Raw genomic sequence first — 21,051 nt, forward strand, 5'->3', positions numbered from 1 at the left:
TGCCAGCTTGTACAGATAACAGCCTCGGTGAGCGGAGAAGATGGGCCATGTGTCCGGATTGTTATGGCTTTCAGTAATTGTAATTATAAAGTAATTAGACCTGCTGGGATCAGCAGTAAAACAAGGATTGAGCTGTCGTTTTGTTGGTGCCACTTTTGCTGCTGCATCAAGTGGTCCTTTGGGTGAGCAGACGGAGAGAACTGACTCATCAAATATATTCTTCCTGACTTGCAAGGGCCTCTTTCCCTTTTCAAAACATTGCTTTGGAAAAGTAAACACTGATAAGGGAGGGTAAGTTGAGAGATAAATATGTCCTATCTTGCAAGCAATGGCCTCCAGGCTCAATTGCCAGCTTGACCTTGACCCAATTATAAGCCGGGGGAGGCTTTTTCAGTTCATAAAAAGGGATGAAAAACTCTGCTTATCTTCGAGTATATACAGTATGTCCTCCTTTCTCCCCAATTAACCCTGAGTATCCAGTCTCCCTCATGGATGCCCAGGCCTCCATTTGCTGGGTCCCCCTCAATATCCACTGACCCTTCTGTGTGTGTGTTTAATGTTTTATGGCTTAACATAAAAACCTTTGGGGAAGCAAGCCACCTTGATGACCTTTCACCCAGCACCTCTTCACCGAGGAACTCCTCTAGCCATATTCCTGGGCTTCATCTTAAGAAACAAAGGATCCAATCACCTTTCATCTCTGGATCAGCCCATCTCTACTCATCCCATAGACCCCTGACTGGACAGGTGACAACAAGACCCATTCGCTGGGCTTCCTGCCCTTTGTCTCAGTCATTGCTACGTGCCAGGAGAGCTCTGGCTCCACTCTAATGGAGGCCGGGTAAACTCTTTTACTTTTAAAAGAGGTTTAGGGGAGTGGGTTGGTTGGTGGTTTTCCGGGCTAATTTTGCCCAGAAAACTGCAGGACTACTGTCTGGACTGTCCCCTCGAAAGCCCAGAACTTTTGAAGGAGCAGTCCAGACAGTGGAAGTAGTGGTTTTATCCTGTGCCTTCCAAGAATAAATCTACTAACAAATTAATTTGCCACAAACCAGGGTTTTTGTGGTTTGTGGCCAATTAATTCGTGTTTCTCTGGCACGTCATCTGGACAGCCTTCTTTTAATTGTGGGAACTCCCACATTAAAGGCATTGTCTAGATGGGCCCTGTCTTGCTCTGTCTTTGTCTTATTCTCTTCCCCCCCCCCCTCTGTCTCTGTCAATTCTGTCTAACTCTTTCTCTGACTCTGGCCCCTTTGACACAGCTGAATAAATTCCCACATTATTTGAACTGGAATATATGGCAGTGTGGACTCAGACAACGCAGTTCAAAGCAGATATCGTGGGATGTTCTGCCTTGATATTCTGGGTGATATGGCTGTGTGGAAGGGCCCTTAGTCTTGCTCCCCTGGACTCCACATATCCTTCTTGAACATGGCAACAGTCTCAGAATGGGTTAAAGAACAGACACACAGAAAACCCCGTAAGCATAATTGGAAAAGAATTTATTCATTTGTATCACAGCCCAGAAAGAACATCTGCTGATGCACAGATCCTCCACGGGTCTATTATATGACAATATTGTCAGCTAGAAAGTCTTGGATGCTCACAAGACTGTGGCAATCATACAGCAATCCCATAGGAAAGGGGTCAGGCATGCTGGCATCTTATCCTGACACCCCAGGTTCAAATCTGCAAATGTAGGGTTGTCTTATTGCACACTCCTTGTCATTCAGTAAATTGAATCCTAGAAGACAACAGAGACAACGTTACTCAACCAACTAACTCAAAGTTTGTTTCTGTCCCTGTTTCTAACTCCGTCTCTAACCCTGATTCTAATTTGTTTCGGTTTCTACCCCTAACCCTAACCTTAACCCTACCTCTGTCTGTCACTCCAATTCTGTCTCTCACATTAGCACTAAACCTAACTCTGTCTCTTTGTCTGCCTTTGACTTTAACTCTGTTTCACTGCCTCTAACTCTCTGTCTTCTTATATTTCTCTGTCTCTGTCAATGCAATCTCTAATCCTAACTCTGTCTTTAACTATCTCTAACATTAAACCTAAACTTAATACTGTGTCTGTCTCTTTGACTCTGTCTCTAACTGTATCTCTGGACTTCATCACACTAGCTGAGGACTTCATTTCCATGTGCTTTGGAAATCAAGTCCCACAGGAGTCCCACGGAGGCAATCACATGATGTAACATGATTCCCAGTGGGTCTCTGTAAGGCTCCATTTCCACACCACATTGGAAATGGAGTCCTAAATTGGGGTTCACCCAACTCCAAATGGAGAAAAGCGGTAGAAAGTGGGGAAAGATGGACATCTGTCACACCTCAGGTTAGCTTCACCTTGCTGGTTACACCAAACTGCATACAGGTCTTTTTAGTTTATTAGAAAAGAGAAGATAGAAAGTTCTTTAAAAGCAAGATTATAGTTCCAAAAGATCGTTACAAAATAAAGCCTTGGAGAATAATACATGGAAATCACGAGGAATAAACAAGGTCCCATTAGAGCATGACAAAGTCCTAAGAACATGAACACAAAGTTGCAAGACAATCCAGGAAAATGAGAGCTTGCTTCTTGGTTGAACAAAAGTTGCCTTGACAAAGGTTTGTCTCCAAACGCATTGCTTTAATACCCTCTGCAAAGCATGAAAGCATTTCTTTGGCCTCTCACCTCCCTCTTGTTTGCAATTCTCACACTCCTTCGAACCCTGAATTCCAAACGGTCAGCCCGATCTAAAGATTCCGTTTCATCAAGGTCAGGCTGCTCATTAGTGTCAGCCTGCTTGCTATCAGAGTGAGAACTGTCCTCCTTTCCTGAGTCAATTTGCACCTGGCTAGTTTCAGTATCAGCAACATCACTCCTTCCTGTGGGAAAATGAACTTGCACTCTGTGTTCCTCATCTTCTACAACAGGGACATTTTGAACCTGATCCTGAACCTGAATCCCATAATCCCCATCAGAGTCAACTCTATTTCTAACTCTAACCACGGAAATGAACAAGGTCTGGCTACTAATTAAAAAACTCTAAAAGCAGGACAGTAAACAAAGAACAACACTCCGAAAACAGGGGAATTCCAGACAAGAAACAATCAGGGACAGCTAATCACCTCCCAACAAAGGATCCCCCCAGACAGGAAGCAGCCAGACTTTGAAGCTGCGAGACCATTCAATGGTAATCAAGATGGTCAACATTCACACTTTACTTAAAAAATCGTTCTTTCTCCCACCCTGGACATTCCACATATATATAAACCTCATTTGCCCTGTTTCCAACAGACCTCACAACCTCTGAGGATGCCTGCCATAGATGTGGGTGAAACGTCAGGGGAGAATGCTTCTGGAACATGGCCATTCAGCCTGGAAAAGGAATAGCAACTAAACCCTAACGTGGTTTCTAACTCTAAGGAATTTATCACATTAGGAAATACTGTGTTTCTGAGACGGTTTGAGAATGATTTCGAACGGGTCCCGTCACATGACGTTTATCCTATCTCGGTATTCGGTTGGAATCCATTTACAAAGCATTGCAGAAACAAATTATATACAGATGGAATTCTAATGATATTTTTTGAAATACTAGATTCTTTCACTGCTGTTTTTGTGTGTGATAGCAAAATTTGTATGCATCCCATCAGCAATGATACTTTTCACAAGGTCATAGAGTGATGTAGGGGGTGTTTTGAATGGATTGGGAGGAGCCAGCCTTCTGTGGTGTGATGAGTTAAAGCGCAGTATTTTCAAATAATAAGAATCGTAATAATCACATGTTGATTAGGAAAGTATGCATCTGGTCTCAATACTGTCTGCATCCAGTCCTTTAAAAATATGGGATGGATACCGATAGAAACCGATTATATTCCAGTGTGATAAAGTCCTCAGTCTAACTCTGTCTCTTAACACTCAACTAAACCTGTCTCTTTGTCTGACTTTGGCTCTAACTCTGACTTTTTCTGTTTCTATCACTTTTCCTGTCTCCTTAACCCCAATCCTTGCTCTGAATCCATCTCCACCTCCCTCTCCATCATCTTCACCTCCATCTCTACTGGCCAAATGTCCTATTTTGATCCTTAGTAGAACAGAGCAGAGCCACTGAATCACTTGCACTTAAATACATGCTGACCCATCCTTCACCAATTGTTTCAGTAGCCTTAATCCAGCTGGGATTTACCAAATTGGTATCAACCAAGGAGTCATCAAAGGCTCTTTGAACTACAAATGCGCACACAGCTGCCTGGTGTTTTTCTTGAGCAAACTTCGCAGAGTTTCAGCCTGGATTCTCTCTTTTTTTCAAAGAAAGATACCCAAACCAAAGGGTGCATTTATACTGTAGAAGGAACACAATTTGACTTCACGCTCCATCATCTCCTCCTCTACTTTGTCTACCAGCCTCGGTAGCAAATGCCAACTGTCCCAGAGGTTGGATGCTTACAAAAACTGTGTAGATGCACCCAAAGAGTATACTTCTCATCCCAAGTACGGGGAGAAATGGGAAATTTCAGGAAGCTAATGGCTGATTTATTTATGCAACCAGTTACCCGTCCTCAGAGGAATGTTGTTTTTCTTGGGTCATGAAAGGGGAAGTGAGAGGGACAGGATTTATGGATGCTTCAGTTCTTAAACCATTGCTGACATCCACTGCCCTCAAGGCAAGGCTCTTGAGTCATGGGTCATTTTTAAATTCTTTGGTATAAACAGCCACCTTCTTCTTGGAGAACTAGATTTTGGAAATGTTCCTCACCATCTTTAGTCAGTTCCCCACAGAACTCCTTGCCAACCCAGGCGTTGGGTTCTCCTGCATCCCAGGGCATATACGGGACTGGGGATCCATCGGTCCATTTGAACTCTCGGTTCTGTAGAAAGAGCAAGAAAGAATGGGTCTGAGCTGAAACACAGGGCAGAATGAATGCACTTTGACACTGTCATGAAAATATGATGTGCAGATTTGGTAAATGTGCATTTTATCTATGTGGGTATGAATGAACTGTATGAAAGGTGTGAATGAATGAGAGCTGATACGAGGGTTATCCAGAAAGTAGGTTACGTTTTGGAATTAAAAATGAACAAAGTATAGGAGAAAACATTTACCATATGCAGTTGAAAGCCAGACCCAAATACCACTTCTCAGCATAGTCGCCATTCAAATCTAGGCACTTATCATAGCAATGAATGAGCTTGGCAACTCCTTCCCCACCAAACTCTGCCGCTTGCATCCTCAACCAGCCGGTCAGCCCTTCCCGCAGCTGCACATCATCGCCAAAACGCTGCGTTGAGGACGCAAGTGGCAGAGTTTTGTGGGGGAGGAGTTTCCAGGCTCATTAATCACTATGATAAGTGCCTAGATTTTGTTGTATTAACCCTTGTTTTATTATCTTATTGGGTTTTAACCTGTGCATTTTGTGCTAATGTATTTGTGTTGTTACTTTTGTAACATTGTGAGCCACGCCAAGTCCCTGCGAGGAGATGGTGGCGTGGTATAAATAAAAATTATTATTATTATTATTATTATTATTATTATTATTATTATTATTATTATTATTATTAGATTTGAATGGCGACTATGCTGAGAAGTGGTATTTGGGTGTGGCTTTCAACTGCATATGTTAAATGTTTTCTCCTATACTTTGTTCATTTTTAATTCCAAACTGTAATCTACTTTGTGGATAACCCTCGTAATTTGTCCGAAGACACAATTCTAAGAATAAGGCATGCAATGACTAAATGCTTGCTTGCTGAACTGTAATTTAAAGTTGCTAATGAGAACTGAAATGGTTGATCTGCCTGGTAAAGTGTGATAACAACTGTAACAATGATAAGAGAAATGTTTACATCTGTCAACATTTGCTGACTTGATGAGCTTTTGCATTTGCTAACACTACTCAAGAGGAGTCAACAACATTTGGCAGAAACCTGAGATGGAATCACCATGTTTCAGGTCTATCATTAATTTACAACTTGTGGACAAATCAGCGAAATATTGCCATATAAGTGTTTGTTAGCCAATGGAATAGGTAGTTTGTGAATCCAGTGTAGTTACATAGAATCTGTATGTCTGTAGGTCCAATGTCATTCTTTGTGTAAAATTTCTGTAAAAGTTCCAACGTACCCTCTCACACTGAAATTGCAATAAAAAGAACCTATGCTTTAAAGTTATTGAAATGTTATGCATGACAACACTATAGAATTAATGCACTCGGAATCCTGGGATTTGGTAGTCTGGAGAAGGACCAGCACTCTTACGCAGAGAAGGCCAAAGACTTTGCAAAACTATAACTCTCATGATTATGTAACATTGAGTCATGGCAGTTCAAGTGGTTTCCAAACTGCATTAATCATGTAGTGTAGATGTACCCTACATCAGCTGGGATTTTTGGTATAGAAAATGGTACAGTAGAGTCTCACTTATCCAAGCCTCGCTTATCCAAGCCTCTGGATAATCCAAGCCATTTTTGTAGTCAATGTTTTCAATATATTGTGATATTTTGGTGCTAAATTCGTAAAAACAGTAATTACAACATAACATTACTGCGTATTGAACTGCCTTTTTCTGTCAAATTTGTTGTATAACATGATGTTTTGGTGCTTAATTTGTAAAATCATAACCTAATTTGATGTTTAATAGGCTTTTCCTTAATGCCTCCTTATTATCCAAGATATTCGCTTATCCAAGCTTCTGCCGGCCCGTTTAGCTTGGATAAGTGAGACTCTACTGTATTTTCTGTAGAAAAATGTTTCCTGTAAAAAAAGGACAAGTTCCAGAAATCAGAGTTTTCGGGACAGAATACAGCCATTCTGGGCAGAAAGCAATTTTCCTTGTTTCCGTGAATATGTGTGTATGCCTACATGTTCTTTTCCTAATTTTGGAAAGAGGGTACCTAGGCCTTCTTCCATAATGCCCATCCCTGGACCATGGCATCTTCACCAGTAATGAAGAACCACTCTTGGTGTCAAGAGTTTTCTGGACAGAAAACAGCCATTCTGAGCAGAAAGCAATTTCTTTGTTTCAGTGAATATGTGCGTATGCCTACATGTTCTTTTCTTAATTTTGGAAAGAGGGTATCTAGGCCTTCTTCCATAATGCCCATCCCTGGACCGTGGCATCCTCACCAGTACTGAAGAACCTCTCTTGGTGTCAAGAGCTTTCTGGACAGAAAACAGCCATTCTGAGCAGAAAGCAAGTTTCTTTGTTTCAGTGAATATGTGCGTATGCCTACATGTTCTTTTCTTAATTTTGGAAAGAGGTACCTAGGCCTTCTTCCATAATGGCCATCCCTGGACCATGGCATCCTTACCGGTACTGAAGAACCTCTCTTGGTGTCAAGAGTTTTTTGGACAGAATACAGCCATTCTGGGCAGAAAGCAATTTTCCTTGTTTCAGTGAATATGTGTGTATGCCTACATGTTGTTTTCTTAATTTTGGAAAGAGGGTATCTAGGCCTTCTTCCGTAATGCCCATTCCTGGACCATGGCATCCTCACCAGTACTGAAGAACCTCTCTTGGTGTCAAGAGTTTTCTGGACAGAAAACAGCCATTCTGGGCAGAAAGCAAGTTTCTTTGTTTCTGTGACTATGTGCATATGCCTACATGTTCTTTTCCTAATTTTGGAAAGAGGGTACCTAGGCCTTCTTCCATAATGCCCATCCCTGGACCATGGCATCCTCACCAGTACTGAAGAACCTCTCTTGGTGTCAAGAGTTTTCTGGACAGAAAACAGCCATTCTGGGCAGAAAGCAAGTTTCTTTGTTTCTGTGACTATGTGCATATGCCTACATGTTCTTTTCCTAATTTTGGAAAGAGGGTACCTAGGCCTTCTTCCATAATGCCCATCCCTGGACCATGGCATCCTCACCAGTACTGAAGAACCTCTCTTGGTGTCAAGAGCTTTCTGGACAGAAAACAGCCATTCTGAGCAGAAAGCAAGTTTCTTTGTTTCCGTGAATATGTGTGTATGCCTACATGTTCTTTTCCTAATTTTGGAAAGAGGGTACCTAGGCCTTCTTCCATAATGCCCATCCCTGGACCATGGCATCTTCACCAGTAATGAAGAACCTCTCTTGGTGTCAAGAGTTTTCTGGACAGAAAACAGCCATTCTGGGCAGAAAGCAAGTTTCTTTGTTTCAGTGAATATGTGCGTATGCCTACATGTTCTTTTCTTAATTTTGGAAAGAGGTACCTAGGCCTTCTTCCATAATGCCCATCCCTGGACCATGGCATCCTCACCGGTACTGAAGAACCTCTCTTGATGTCAAGAGTTTTCTGGACAGAATACAGCAATTCTGGGCAGAAAGCAATTTTCCTTGTTTCAGTGAATATGTGTGTATGCCTACATGTTCTTTTCTTAATTTTGGAAAGAGGTACCTAGGCCTTCTTCCATAATGCCCATTTTTGGACCATGGCATCCTCACGAGTACTGAAGAACCTCTCTGGTGTCAAGAGTTTTCTGGACAGAAAACAGCCATTCTGAGCAGAAAGCAAGTTTCTTTGTTTCAGTGAATATGTGTGTATGCCTACATGTTCTTTACTGAATTTTGGAAGTGCCCATTCCTGGACTTTGGCATACTCACCTGTATTGAAGAACTTCTCTTGGTGTCATACAGTCCGATCCAGAGAGGTTTGCCAACGTTATTAACTTGTCTAATGTATTTTGCCATGGCCTCTAGCTCTTTACGGTCGTGAAATGAGGCAAGATGCCCACTTGCTCCGAACTTCTGGCATGCCACCTGAGAGGAAAAAGCAGAACACTTCAATGTTTGAATTCAGTTGACCCACCAAACCCCAAAGGTGCTTCCTGTCCAAAGGCAAGAAAGAGGTGACCCCTGGGATGCCATAGAAGGGCTTCACTGCAGGATCTTTTTCAAATGCTTAGATATAAGATGAGTGACACCTGGCTTGATAACAATCCATGTGAAGGGGATCCAGGACTCTTAGTGGACCACAAGATGATTATAGGTCAAGAGATAGATAAGATGGGAGGAATTCTAAAAAGGAGATAGATAAGGTGGGAAATGTCCAAAATGGTCATATAGTTGGAAGTGACCTTTTGGGCCGTTTAGTCCAACCCACTCCCATGCAGGAAAAGCACAATCAAAGCAGCCCTGACAGATGGCTACCCAGCCTCTGTTTAAAAGCCTCAAAAGAAGGAACCTTCAATTGGGGTTGTTGTATGTTTTCCAGGCTTTATGACCATGTTCTAGAAGTATTCTCTCCTGACGTTTCACCCACATTTATGGCAGGCATCCTCAGAGGTTGTGTGGTTCTGAGGATGCCTGCCATAGATGTGGGTGAGACGTCAGGAGAGAATACTTCTAGAACATGGCCATACAGCCCGGAAAACATACAACAACCCTGTGATCCCGGCCATGAAAGCCTTCAACAACACATTGAACCTTCAATTTCCTTTGAGGCAGAGAGTTCCACCATTGAACAGCTCTTCTTACGGTCAAAAAGTTCTTCCTAATGTTCTGGTGGAATCTCCTCTCCTGTCATTTGAAGCCATGGCTCTGAGTTCTAGATTCCAAGGCAGGAGACAGGATCTCTCCTCCCTCTTTCTTATGACATCCTTTCACATACATTATTTATACATGGCCATCATGTCTGCTCGCAATATTTTCTCCTGCAGTGGAAATAGATCCAGCTCTTTACCCTACTCTTCATAAAGACTAATGGTTTCCAGGCCTTTGATCATTTTGGTTACTTTTGTCTGGACACCTTCTGGACATCATGGATTCAAATAGAAGGGAAACAACTTTTTTGACGATAAGAGTTGTTCAACAATGGGACAGGTTCCTTTTGGGAGTCTCCTTCTCTGGAGGTCTTTAAGCAGAGACTGGATAGCTATCTATTGGGAGGGCTTTGAGTTGTCTTCCTGACTAGCAGAAGACGGCTAGACTGGATTGTTGGAGTATGGTTGTATTTGTATAAAATGTAAATCAAGTGTTTACTGCTGATGAGCTAGAGTGTGTATTTTTCAGTAATGAAATAGTTAACAGCAGGCTAGTTTTGACTGACAGCCTGTTGTGATTGCTATGACCTATCAGGCTTGATTTCCTGCCTTTGAGGGTTGGAACTTCCTCCGGACTGAGGAATGTTGTTTATCTTATCTGTGGAGTTCGGCTTGAGCATTCGCTGAAGATGGACTATGAATGCTATGCTCTGAAGCCGAGAAATGCAAACTGTAAATAGACATGTAAATAAAGTTAATCAACAGTTGGACTTCATCTGCCGGAGTGTTTGTTTGACCAGTGCTGTTTCTCAGCATGGGAATACAGTCTGGAGAAGGAGGTGAGACGAGGATGATGATTTTTTTGGAATCCACTCTGCACACCATCATCCCCTGACATGGATGACCTCTAGCAGCCTCTTCCAACTCTAGGACTTTATGACTTTATTAGGAGGGTTTCCTATCACCCCCTTTATATAGATAAAAAGAATGACAATAACAAGAGGAACATAATTCATAGTCTGTACAGAGGCTTTCCTTTTTCATAGGGATTGTAAAACTACAAATCCCAGGACCTCACTGCATTGAGCCTTGGCAGTTAAAGCAGTGTCATGGTGCTTTCATTCTACAGTGTAGATTCACCCTGGGAGACACAATAGCAGGTGGTTTTGCTAAGGAATATCTGGGAAACAAGCTGTTATATAGCAAGGTATAGATAAAAAGAATGACAATAACGAGAGGAACATATTTGATAGTTTGTACAGAGGCCCTCCATTTTCACAGGGATAAAGGATTGCAAAACAGAACAGAACAGAACAGAACAAAAAACAAAAACTAAATTTAGAAACTCCTGTTTTGTTTTTTTAATTGAGAGAACACCTCCCTAGGAATCACTAAGTCTTCCAGCATGACTCTGATAGGGTCAAGGTCTGATAAAGTTGTTCTGGAGGGCAATAGTCATCAAATGTTAACTCCACAGACTTGAAGAAATTATTGCAATTTGCAAACTAAAAGTAAAAGTCTCCCTTGCCTGTATGAGGCTGAGTTTACTCCACAGAATGAATGCATTTTGAAGCAATGGAATCATGGGAGTTCTAGTTTGGTGAGGCACCAGTGCTCTTTGGCAGAAAAGGAGAACATTGTAAAACTACAAATCCCAGGACCCCACTCCATTGAGCCATGGCAGTTAAAGTGGTGTCTCCCTAGGCAAGCCCCTATCCTTCCAACTTTATTTATTTTATTTATTTACAGTATTTATATTCCGCCCTTCTTTCTCACCCCGAAGGGGACTCAGGGCGGATTACAATGAACACATATATGGCAAACATTCAATGCCAACAGACAAACAACATACATTAGACAGACACAGAGGCATTTTAACATCTTTCCAGCTTCACGATTCCGGCCACAGGGGGAGCTGTTGCTTCACCGTCCACTGGTGGCTGTTCTTCCTCATTCTTTTCCTTGTGTTTTGTTGGCACTTTTATGGTGTTGTAAATTAGTTAAATTAGCCTCCCGCATAAAGCTTACCTAAATTTTCCCTATTTGACAGATGCAACTGTCTTTCGGGGCTGCATAGGTCAACAGCAAGCCGGGGCTATTTTTTTTTATTGGTCGGAGGCTTAACCCGACCTGGGCTTTGAACTCATGACCTCTCGGTCAGTAGTGATTTATAGCAGCTGGTTACTAGCCAGCTGCGCCACAGCCCGGCCCTAAAAACTTGGCTCTTCCAACAGGCCTTTGGTGAATGATCCTTGCCCTCATGTTAGGGTTTGTCCTGGTGACCAATAATATAACTGTTGCACTTTAATCTTTCAGTTGGAAATAGTTCCTATGTTTACCTCATCTCAAGCCCCTTACCAATAATAATAGTCCCGGGTTACTCACTTCTTTCTCGAGTTTACATTCCTCATTGTATGCACTTTCTTCAGCCCAGTTCATTTTTATGAACTTTCTCAAGTCTTTTATCAAGCCATGTTTGATTTGATGTAATTTTATAATGTTTATTGAGCTGTTTTTATATTTATGTGTTTTATTATTATGTTTGTAACCACCTGGGCTTAGCCCTGTGTAAGCCACCCCGAGTCCCTTCGAGGAGAGGGAGGCAGGCTATAAAAATAAAGTTATTATTATATTATTATAAACAAGCTGTTGCTTGTTCGGTGCCAAAGGGAAAGACAGCAGATAAATAAAACAAAGTACAGTAAAGTCTCACTTATCCAACATAAACGGGCCGGCAGAAGCTTGGATAAGCGAATATCTTGGATAATATAATAATTAAGGAAAAGCCTATTAAACATCAAATTAGGTTATGATTTTACAAATTAAGCGCCAAAGCATCATGCTATACAACAAATTTGACAGAAAAAGTAGTTCAATACGCAGTGATGTTATGTTGTAATTACTGTATTTATGAATTTAGCACCAAAATATCATGATCTATTGAAAACATTGACTACAAAAATGGCTTGGGTAATCCATAAGCTTGGATAAGCGAGGCTTGGATAAGTGAGACTCTACTGTACCATAGAATGAAATGACCCACTGCCTGCTCAGAAAACCGCTTGTTTCTTACCTCTGCATCCCCCCAATTCAGATCGACATTGAAGTAGCCGAAACAGCCGGACTCGTAAGCCATCCAACCTCTGGGACAGCTGGACATAGCTGAGGATGGGAGACAAAGAGGAAAAGATTTTTCAGAAACATGGAATCATAGAGTTGGAAGAGACCTCGTGAGCCATCCAGTCCAACCCCATTCGGCCAAGAAACAGGAAAATCACATTCAAAGCACCCCCGACAGATGGTCATCCAGCCTCTGCTTAAAAGCCTCCAAAGAAGGAGCCTCCACCACAGTCCGGGACAGAGAGTTCCACTGCCAAACAGCCCTTCTCACAGTGAGGAAGTTCTTCCTGATGTTCAGGTGGAATCTCCTTTCCTATAGTTTGAAGCCATTGTTCCATGTCCTAGTCTCCAGGGCAGCAGAAAACAAGCTTGCTCCCTCCTCCCTATGACTTCCCCTCACATCTTGATCCATGTCCCTCATCCTGTCTCCTCTCAGCTTTGTCTTCTGCAGGCTAAACATGCCCAACTCATGAAGCTGCTCCTGATAGGCCTTGTTCTCCAGACCCTGGATCCTTTGAGTCTCCCTCTTCCTCTGGACACTTTCCAGCTTAGAGTCAATATCTCCCTTCAATTGCGGTGCCCAGAATTGGACACAGTGTGATTCCAGGTGTGGTCTGACGAAGGCAGAAGTGAGGGGTAGCATGACTTCCTTGGATCTAGGCACTAGACTCCTATTGATGCAGGCCAGAATCCCATTGGCTTTTTTAGCTGACACATCACATTGTTGACTCATATTCAATGAGGACTCCAAGATCTTTTTCACACATACTGCTGTCGAGCCAGGCATCGCCCCCCCCATTCTGTATCTTTGCATTCCATTTTCTGCCTACGTGGAGTATCTTGCATTTGTCCCTGTTGAACTTCATTTTGTTAGTTTTGGTCAATCGTTTCTCTAATCTGTGAAGATGGTTTTGAATTCTGCTCCTGTCTTCTGGAGTGTTGGCTATCCCTCCCAATTTGGTCCTGTCTGCAAACTTGATGATCATGCCTTCTAACCCTTCATCTAAGTCATTAATAAAGATGTTGAACAGAACCGGACCTGGGACAGAACCCTGCTGATGGCAGTCCAATCCTCACTTCTTTCCAGTATGAAGAGGAAGCACTGGGGAGACTCATCCGTTGGGTTCGTTCACTTAACCAATTACAGATCCACCTAACCGTAGCTTTGCCTAGCTCACATTGGACTAGTTTCCTTGCCAGAATGTCATGTGGGACCTTGTCGTAGGAAGGTCTTCTTGAAATCCAGATACGCTATATCCACGGCATTCCCTGCATTGACCCAGCTAGTAACGCTATTGAAAAAAGAGATCAGATGAGTCTGGCATGACTTGTTTTTGATAAATTCGTGTCAACTATTAGTGATGACTGCATTCGTCTCTAAGTGTTTGAAGACCACTTCCTTAATGATCTTTTCCAGAATCTTGCCTGGTATCGACGTGAGGCTGACCGGACGGTAATTGTTTGGGTCGTTCTTTTTTCCCTTCTTGAAGATAGGGACCACATTCGCCCTCCTCCAATCTGCTGGGACTTCTCCCATTCTCCAAGAACTCTCAAAGATAATTGTCAGTGGTTCTGAAATAACTTCCGCTAGTTCCTTCAATACTCTTGGATGTAGCTGATCTGGCCCTGGGGACTTGAATTCGTTTAGAGAGGCCAGGTATTCCTGGATGACTTGTTTCCCTATTTGGGGTTGGATTTCCCCTAATCCTTAGTCATTTCCATGTTGCTGAAGTTGAGGCTGGCTTTCTTTTTGTGAGAAGACTGAGGCAAAGAAGGCATTAAGTAGTTCTGCCTTTTCCCTATCCCCTGTCTATCAGCATTACCTCATCTTCTCACAGAGGCCCTATCGCCTCTTTGTTCTTCCTTTTTCTACCAACGTAAGCAAAGAAGCCCTTTTTATTGTTTTTATTTAAATAATCTTTATTTAGTATTTTCGATTAAAAGTAATAAAATTAAATCTGTTGATAAAAAAGAAAAAGAAAAGAAAGAAAAGAGAGAGAAAAGAAAAGAAAAAGAGAAAGAAAGAAAAAATAAAAAGGTGAGAAAAAAAGAGAGGGGGAAAAAAGAAAAAAGAAAAATAAGTGGAGTATTCTTGACTTCCGGGTATCTTCTTTGATGTTTCTTCCTTTTCCTTCTTTCCTTCTTCTTCTTAAGTCCTTCTCTCTCTCATCTTTTATATTTCGTTCTGGTGTATTTTTAAAATTTCTCTTGATGACAAAATCTTCTTTTTATTTTGGTTAAAATATTCAATAATTTGGTTCCAATCAGTCTCCTTCATTGGGTTCCCCTTACTTTTTGCAATCAGGAAAGTAAGTCTGTCCATGTTTCTTATTTCCAGAACTTTTGCCAGCCAATCATCCTCTTTTGGTATTTCTTTCTTTTTCCATAATCTTGCATAGCAAATTCTTGCTGCTGTGGTTAGTAAGAATAGAGGTTTATCTTTATTTTTCTTTAATTTTTGTTCATGTATCCCTAGTAGGAATATTTCCGGTCTCATTGGTATCTTTATTTCTAATATCTTCTGAGGTTTTTTTCCAAAAGATCTTTGCTTTCTTGCACGACCACCACATGTGAAATTATGTTCCTTCTTTTTCACCACACTTCTAGCAGTTTGTGTTGATATTTTTGTAACATTTTCTTAATTTATGTTGCATCATGTACCATCTGTGTCCCATTTTTATCCAGTTTAAATCCATTGTGTATATATATTAATATTTTAATCCAAATTTCCTCCCATTCCTCCTTCCTAATAGTACTTCCAATATTTTCTTTCTATCTGTTCATATATTTCTTCTCTCCTTCCATCTCTGTAGCCCAATCCAGTAATTTATTTGGATTTTTTTTGGATTTTATGTTATTATATCATTTTGTTTGACTACATGCAGTTTAATTTATTGATGTTATTTTTAATAGTTTTATTATTATTTATTATTATTATTATTATTATTATTATTATTATTCTTGTATATTTTGGTTTGTTGTCAAAGACTTTCATGGCTGGAATCACAAGGTTGTTGTGTATTTTCTGGGCTGTGTGGCCATGTTCCAGAGGTATTCTCTCCTGATGTTTCCCCCACATCTATGGCAGGCATCCTCAGAGGTTGTGAGGTATACAGGAGTTGGCTATTCATTTGAATTTTTCTTTGGTGATTTCGTTCCTTTTCCATTTCTTGTGCATGTCTCTTTTGAGGATTGAAACAATATTTGGCTGGTGGGGCACGCGAGTTATAGATCAAATAAACTACCATCAGCATCTTTACATTCCTTTATTTATGTTCTACCGCACTTTTCTCCAAACATGGAACCCAATTAAATTTCGATACCTCTTAATACAGTAGCATCAATTGAGAATTTATCCTAAGGTGCATGTAGACTCATTGCTCTGCCATTAAATCCATTGGATTTAGCCACATGTTGAGTCTTCATTCAAGGGTTGACTCAGTGGGTCAATTCCAGTTGGAAGCCTTCTTCCAAGATGAACATCTCCTAGGAGTCCTTCTGGTTTTGGAGAAGGTTCCCCCCTTTTTGACGGTCACTCTTCGCTTGGCTTGGCTAATGAGGAGAGCAACATTTGGAGAATTCACCTGGGACCTACCTGGTTGGAAAAGGCAGACAACCCATAAGCCCCAAAGGGAGAGGTAGGAGGACGAGTCCAGACCCATCTGCACCTGAGGAGAAGGAAGAAAGAACAAGGAAGTAGTTGGGAGAAACGTAGGTAATCCATTCGGGCAGGTAGTGTATAATACATTGAACTTTTCTCTGTAATTGAGAAACCTTGAAACTCTTGAAACTGGCTGCTGTCATTTTATTGGATAGTCCAAACTATGATGGATCATTTCGATCAACTGTTGAATCGTGAATCAACATACAATCCATTCAATGACTGGATTTAGATCATCAAATGTTGAAAGAGTGAACTGAATGTTCCCTTTAAAATACACCACAAAATATTGTCTATATTTAAAGGTATGATGAATATTAAAACCCCGATGTTAAAGAGCTAAACAGATTTAGCTCTTCTAGAACATGGCCATACAGCCCGGAAAACATACAACAACCCAATTTACCTGTCCGAACGTATCTTCCCCTATGAGCCCACAAGAACCTTAAGATCTTCTGGAGAGGCCCTGCTCTCAGTCCCACCCGCCTCACAGGCACGGCTGGTGGGGACGAGAGACAGGGCCTTCTCGGTGGTGGCTCCCCGGCTGTGGAACTCCCTCCCCAGTGACATTCGGCAGGCCCCATCCCTTTTGGGGTTCAGAAAAAAAACTGAAGACCTGGCTATGTACGCAGGCATTTGAAGAATAAGCATGTGTTGGCTTCGACGCGGTCTGAATTACGGCTCTTGTATAAGGTCTGGTGGATGAATGGCATAAGCACTTTGCATTGTTTTAAACTTTGTATATTGTATTTTATGACTATTTTATGACTGTTTTAACTGTTTTAATCATTTTAGTTTATTGTATATCAGTGTAACGGCATCAATTGCCACTTGTAAGCCGCCCTGAGTCCCCTTGGGTGAGAAGGGCGGAGTATAAATAATTGAAAATAAATAAATAAATAATAAACCCTAAACAGATTTTCATTTAAATATGTTGCTTAGCCCCAGCTAGAATGGGATCAATCAGTTTGACATTGCTGGATGCGGTCTTGGTCCATCTCGACTCCAAAAGGGTTCTGCAAATGGTTCTATGATCATCATCATAGTTGATCTGGAACTTTATACTCCCATCCAGCCCAGATTAAGCAGATGTGACCAGAATCAAAGCCCTAGAAGAGCAAAAGAAGGCAACGCATGAAGACCACTCACTTGCTTGTCTTCCCTTCTGTCTCTGCTTAGCTTCTCTGATGACAACTTGTTTCCTCTTTGCAGGAAAGAAACCATTCAGATTCACTTACAGACTAACTGCCAGGACATGTTATGTGCCTCTTTTATAGACATCAAACAAAGAATATCTAATCTCCCAACCCACGGGTAATATCCATCTGAAAAATTTCAGTGGGAGTTCCTCAGAAGTCACCAATGAGTACGAACATGCTGGACACCGTGGGTGGAACCTTTAATGCCATATCTCTTTTCTCCTGATCTTTTTCGAGGTGCTGTTGGAAAATATATGTGAGGTGAGGAGCATTAATGGGAACGGCGAGGGTTGAAACAAGCTCATGGAGGAATTAGGAGTTGGACGCCCAGGGCAAGACGAAGAGGTGAGACAAACAGGCTTCAAGGGAGAGACGGCACTAAGTGACCTTGTCTCACTTGGAGCAAAGGCCTTTAGTCCCAGAGAGTCCAGTGTGTCAGGCTTGTGAGAGAGTTTGTTGAGCTAAGGTTGTGGTCTTTTTGGAGGGCTTGTTTGTGTGCATTGGTGGTGTTGTGACTCAGCTGAAACATCAGGTTGACTCTGATGAGGATGATGGGAGTCAGGTTCAAAATGTCCCTGTTGTACAAGATGAGGTACAGAGAGTGCAAGTTCAATTTCCCACAGCAAGGAATGATGTTGATGATACTGAAACTAGCCAGGTGTAAATTGATTTTAAAAAAGGAGGACAGTTCTCAGTCTGATAACAAGGCTCAGAAAACTAATGAGCAGTCTGATCTTGATGAAATGGGTTCCTTAGATCGAGCTGACCATTTGGAATTCAGCGTTCGGAGGATTGTGAGAATTGCAAACAAGAGGGAGGTTAGAGGCCAGAGAAATGCTTTCATGCTTTGCAAAGGGTATTAAAGCAATGTATTTGGAGACAAACCTTTGTCAAAGCAACTTTCATTCAACTAAGAAGCAAGCTCTCGTTTTCCTGGATTATCTTGCAGCCTATGTGTTCATGTTCCTGGGACTTTGTCATGCTCTAATGGAACTACGTTTATTCCTTGTGATTTCTTGAATTATTTTGGCTTTATTTTGTAACGATCTTTTGGAACTTTACTTTTGCATTTTAAGAACCTTTTACCTTCTATTTTCTAATAAACTAAAAAGACTTCAACCTGTGTGCTGTTTGGTTTTTATAGCAAGGTGAAGCTAGCCTGAGGTGCGACAGGTGGAGGGCCTCTTGCTTGCTTGCTTGATAGGGTTATATTGTTCTGGTGTGAATTGCCTCAGGTCATCTGCCTGAGCAGCTAGTCTCAGGAAGGAGAGGCATTTCCATTGAAGTAGGTCAGAAGTTGCTTGTGGGTGGAGTTAACTGACACTAGTTCTCTCCATGCAGCACCAGTGTCTGAAGCTTGGCTTATAGGGATCTTGTCCTGGGCTGCTCTGACAGTGATGACAAAGGGTTGCTGGAAGGGCCAGTGTTGGAGTTGGAAACCATTCACTCCCAGCTTTACTCCCAGTCTGGATTAGCTATTGCAGAAGGGCCTTCAGCAGTATCCATCACTTTCTGGCAGGAGAAACAAGCAGAAGCCAGTCCATTAGGGCAGGCTGAGGAAAGATAAAGTGCCCCGTCCCTTTGACAGTTCAGAGAAGAGTGTGCTGCGACATGCAGGTCTGTCCGATTAGCAGAGAAACAAGCAACACCTGAGAACATGGGGTGCAAGGTTCTCAGTCTTTTGCAGAAGGCAACATCTTGTTTCATGATGAAACTCTGGACTCTTTGGACTATAGGCCTTGTTTATACTGGACTGTATCTCGGACTGCTGCATTTTGGGTTCTGACTTGGAACTCTGACTCTTCTATCTTCAGACTGCTGGCTTCAGACAAAGTTCACCATATGGAACAACTGTCAGAATACTTTGAAAATGATGCAGCACTTGCTTCCATCAAGGCTGAGTGTATAATGTGGTGTAATATTACACCATCAATTAAGAAAGATACTGAGGTGCTTCAAGTGTTGGAACTGTGTGACAAAACCTACTATCGGTCAATAAATTTCCTTTTGACTGTCAGCTACTCCACCAGTAACAACATGCAGAGAGGAAAGATCGTTTTCAACCATGAAGAGAGTGAAAAGTGTATCTAGAAGTTGAATGACAGACCAGAGACTTAGTGGACTAGCAACGATTTCCATCCATCGGGACATCCCTATCAAACCAGAAAAAGTAATTGACAAAATGGCTGGGGAGAAGAAAAGAAGACTGTTGCTGTATTCTAAACATTTTGTTAATGAAAATAAATAAATAACATTTATTATTTAAACCAGTGGTTCCCAAACTTATTTGGCCTACTGCCCCCTTTCCAGAAAAAATATTACTCAGTGCCCTGGAAATTTTTTTGATATTTTTTAATAGCAATTAACCAGAAAGATTGTGGCCATCACTATTGCGCCAAATTGCTATGTGTGTGTGTGTGTAAAGAAATCCTTGCAAAGTTGCTTGCAAAAGATCTCTGCAAAAAGGGAGCTGAGCTTTTGCAGAGGCAAGCCACGCCTCAAACAATGTATCGGTTTGCTGGCAGATGGCTGGGTTTGTCAGTTCGGAATCTGGGCTTGCAGGGAGAGCACAGAAAAGAGAAGCTCTCTAGCTACGGTCAAGTAGCAGTTTGAATATGCTATGCTGTAAATAGAATGCTGATGTTATTGATCTTATGCAACTACATGGACATTGTATGATTGCAGAACTGTTTTATATTTCAACTCAACAAGCAAGAGTAAAGTTCTTTTGTTCTTTCAATTCCTCTGCCTGGTGTGAGTCTTTTGCACATGGTGTTAACTGGACGCTGCTGGATTCCGCTATACACACTCGCTAACAATCACCACTCCCCTGAATTGCTGCAGTGCCCACCAGGGGGCGGTAGCGCCCACTTTGGGAATTACTGATTTAAACTGTTATGTTTATTCCTATCATAATCTGATCTTGGAGTCCTCGTGGGGAGGAAGGTGAACATGAGCCAACAATGCCATTGTTGTAGTTTATTCGTCCAGTTGCTTCCAACTCTTCGTGACCTCATGGACCAGCCCACGCCAAAGCTTCCTGTCAGCTGTTGCTGCCCCCAGCTCCTTCAAGGTCAAGCCAGTCACTTCAAGGATACCATCCATCCATCCTGCCCTTGGTCGGCCCTTCTTCCTTTTTCCTTCCTTTTTCCTTCCATTTTCCCCAGCATCATGATCTTTTCCAAGCTTTCCTGTCTTCTCATGACATGGTAAAAGTACAATGTCATGCGGCAGCTAAAAAAGCCAATGGGATTTTGGCCTGCATCAATAGGAGTCTAGTGTCTAGATCTAGGGAAGTCATGCTCCCCCTCTCTTCTGCCTTGGTCAGACCACACCTGGAATCACACTTTGTCCAGTTCTGGGCACTGCAATTGAAGGGAGATGTTGACAAGCTGGAATGTGTCCAGAAGAAGGCGACTCAAAGGATCAAGGGTCTGGAGAACAAGCCCTTTAAAGAGCTGGACATGTTTTGCCTGCTGAGAGGAGACACAATAGCCATCTATAAGTATGTGAGGGGAAGTCATAGGGAGGAGGGAGGGAGCTTGTTTTCTGCCACCCTGAAGACTAGGATGCGGAACAATGGCTTCTAACTACAGGAAAGGCTATTCCACCTGAACATGAGGA

General features: G+C 41.9%; 1 protein-coding gene across 1 annotated transcript; it reads right to left on the bottom strand.

Annotated features, from left to right (window-relative positions):
- Window positions 1-1,481: 1,481 nt before the first annotated feature.
- Window positions 1,482-17,525, bottom strand: LOC134299704 (C-type lectin LmsL-like). Its single transcript, XM_062983412.1, has 6 exons — window positions 17,378-17,525; window positions 16,163-16,235; window positions 12,521-12,609; window positions 8,570-8,725; window positions 4,746-4,857; window positions 1,482-1,744 (listed from the first exon to the last, which is right to left on the bottom strand). Exons 1-6 carry the CDS (start codon window positions 17,450-17,452, stop codon window positions 1,665-1,667), a joined length of 585 nt encoding a protein of 194 aa, XP_062839482.1. The 5' UTR covers window positions 17,453-17,525; the 3' UTR covers window positions 1,482-1,664.
- Window positions 17,526-21,051: the final 3,526 nt, after the last annotated feature.

Source organism: Anolis carolinensis, chromosome 5 (genome assembly GCF_035594765.1).
Source record: "Anolis carolinensis isolate JA03-04 chromosome 5, rAnoCar3.1.pri, whole genome shotgun sequence".
NCBI lineage: Eukaryota > Metazoa > Chordata > Lepidosauria > Squamata > Dactyloidae > Anolis > Anolis carolinensis.

Excerpts from the sequence above, each read along its gene's own strand:
- LOC134299704 (XM_062983412.1), bottom strand. The coding sequence starts at position 17,452 with ATGGTTTCTTTCCTGCAAAGAGGAAACAAGTTGTCATCAGAGAAGCTA. Across the intron at positions 12,610-16,162 it reads TGTCTGCCTTTTCCAACCAG|CTATGTCCAGCTGTCCCAGA; the intron begins GTAGGTCCCAGG and ends TCCCATCCTCAG. Across the intron at positions 4,858-8,569 it reads AGAGAAGTTCTTCAATACAG|AACCGAGAGTTCAAATGGAC; the intron begins GTGAGTATGCCA and ends CTCTTTCTACAG.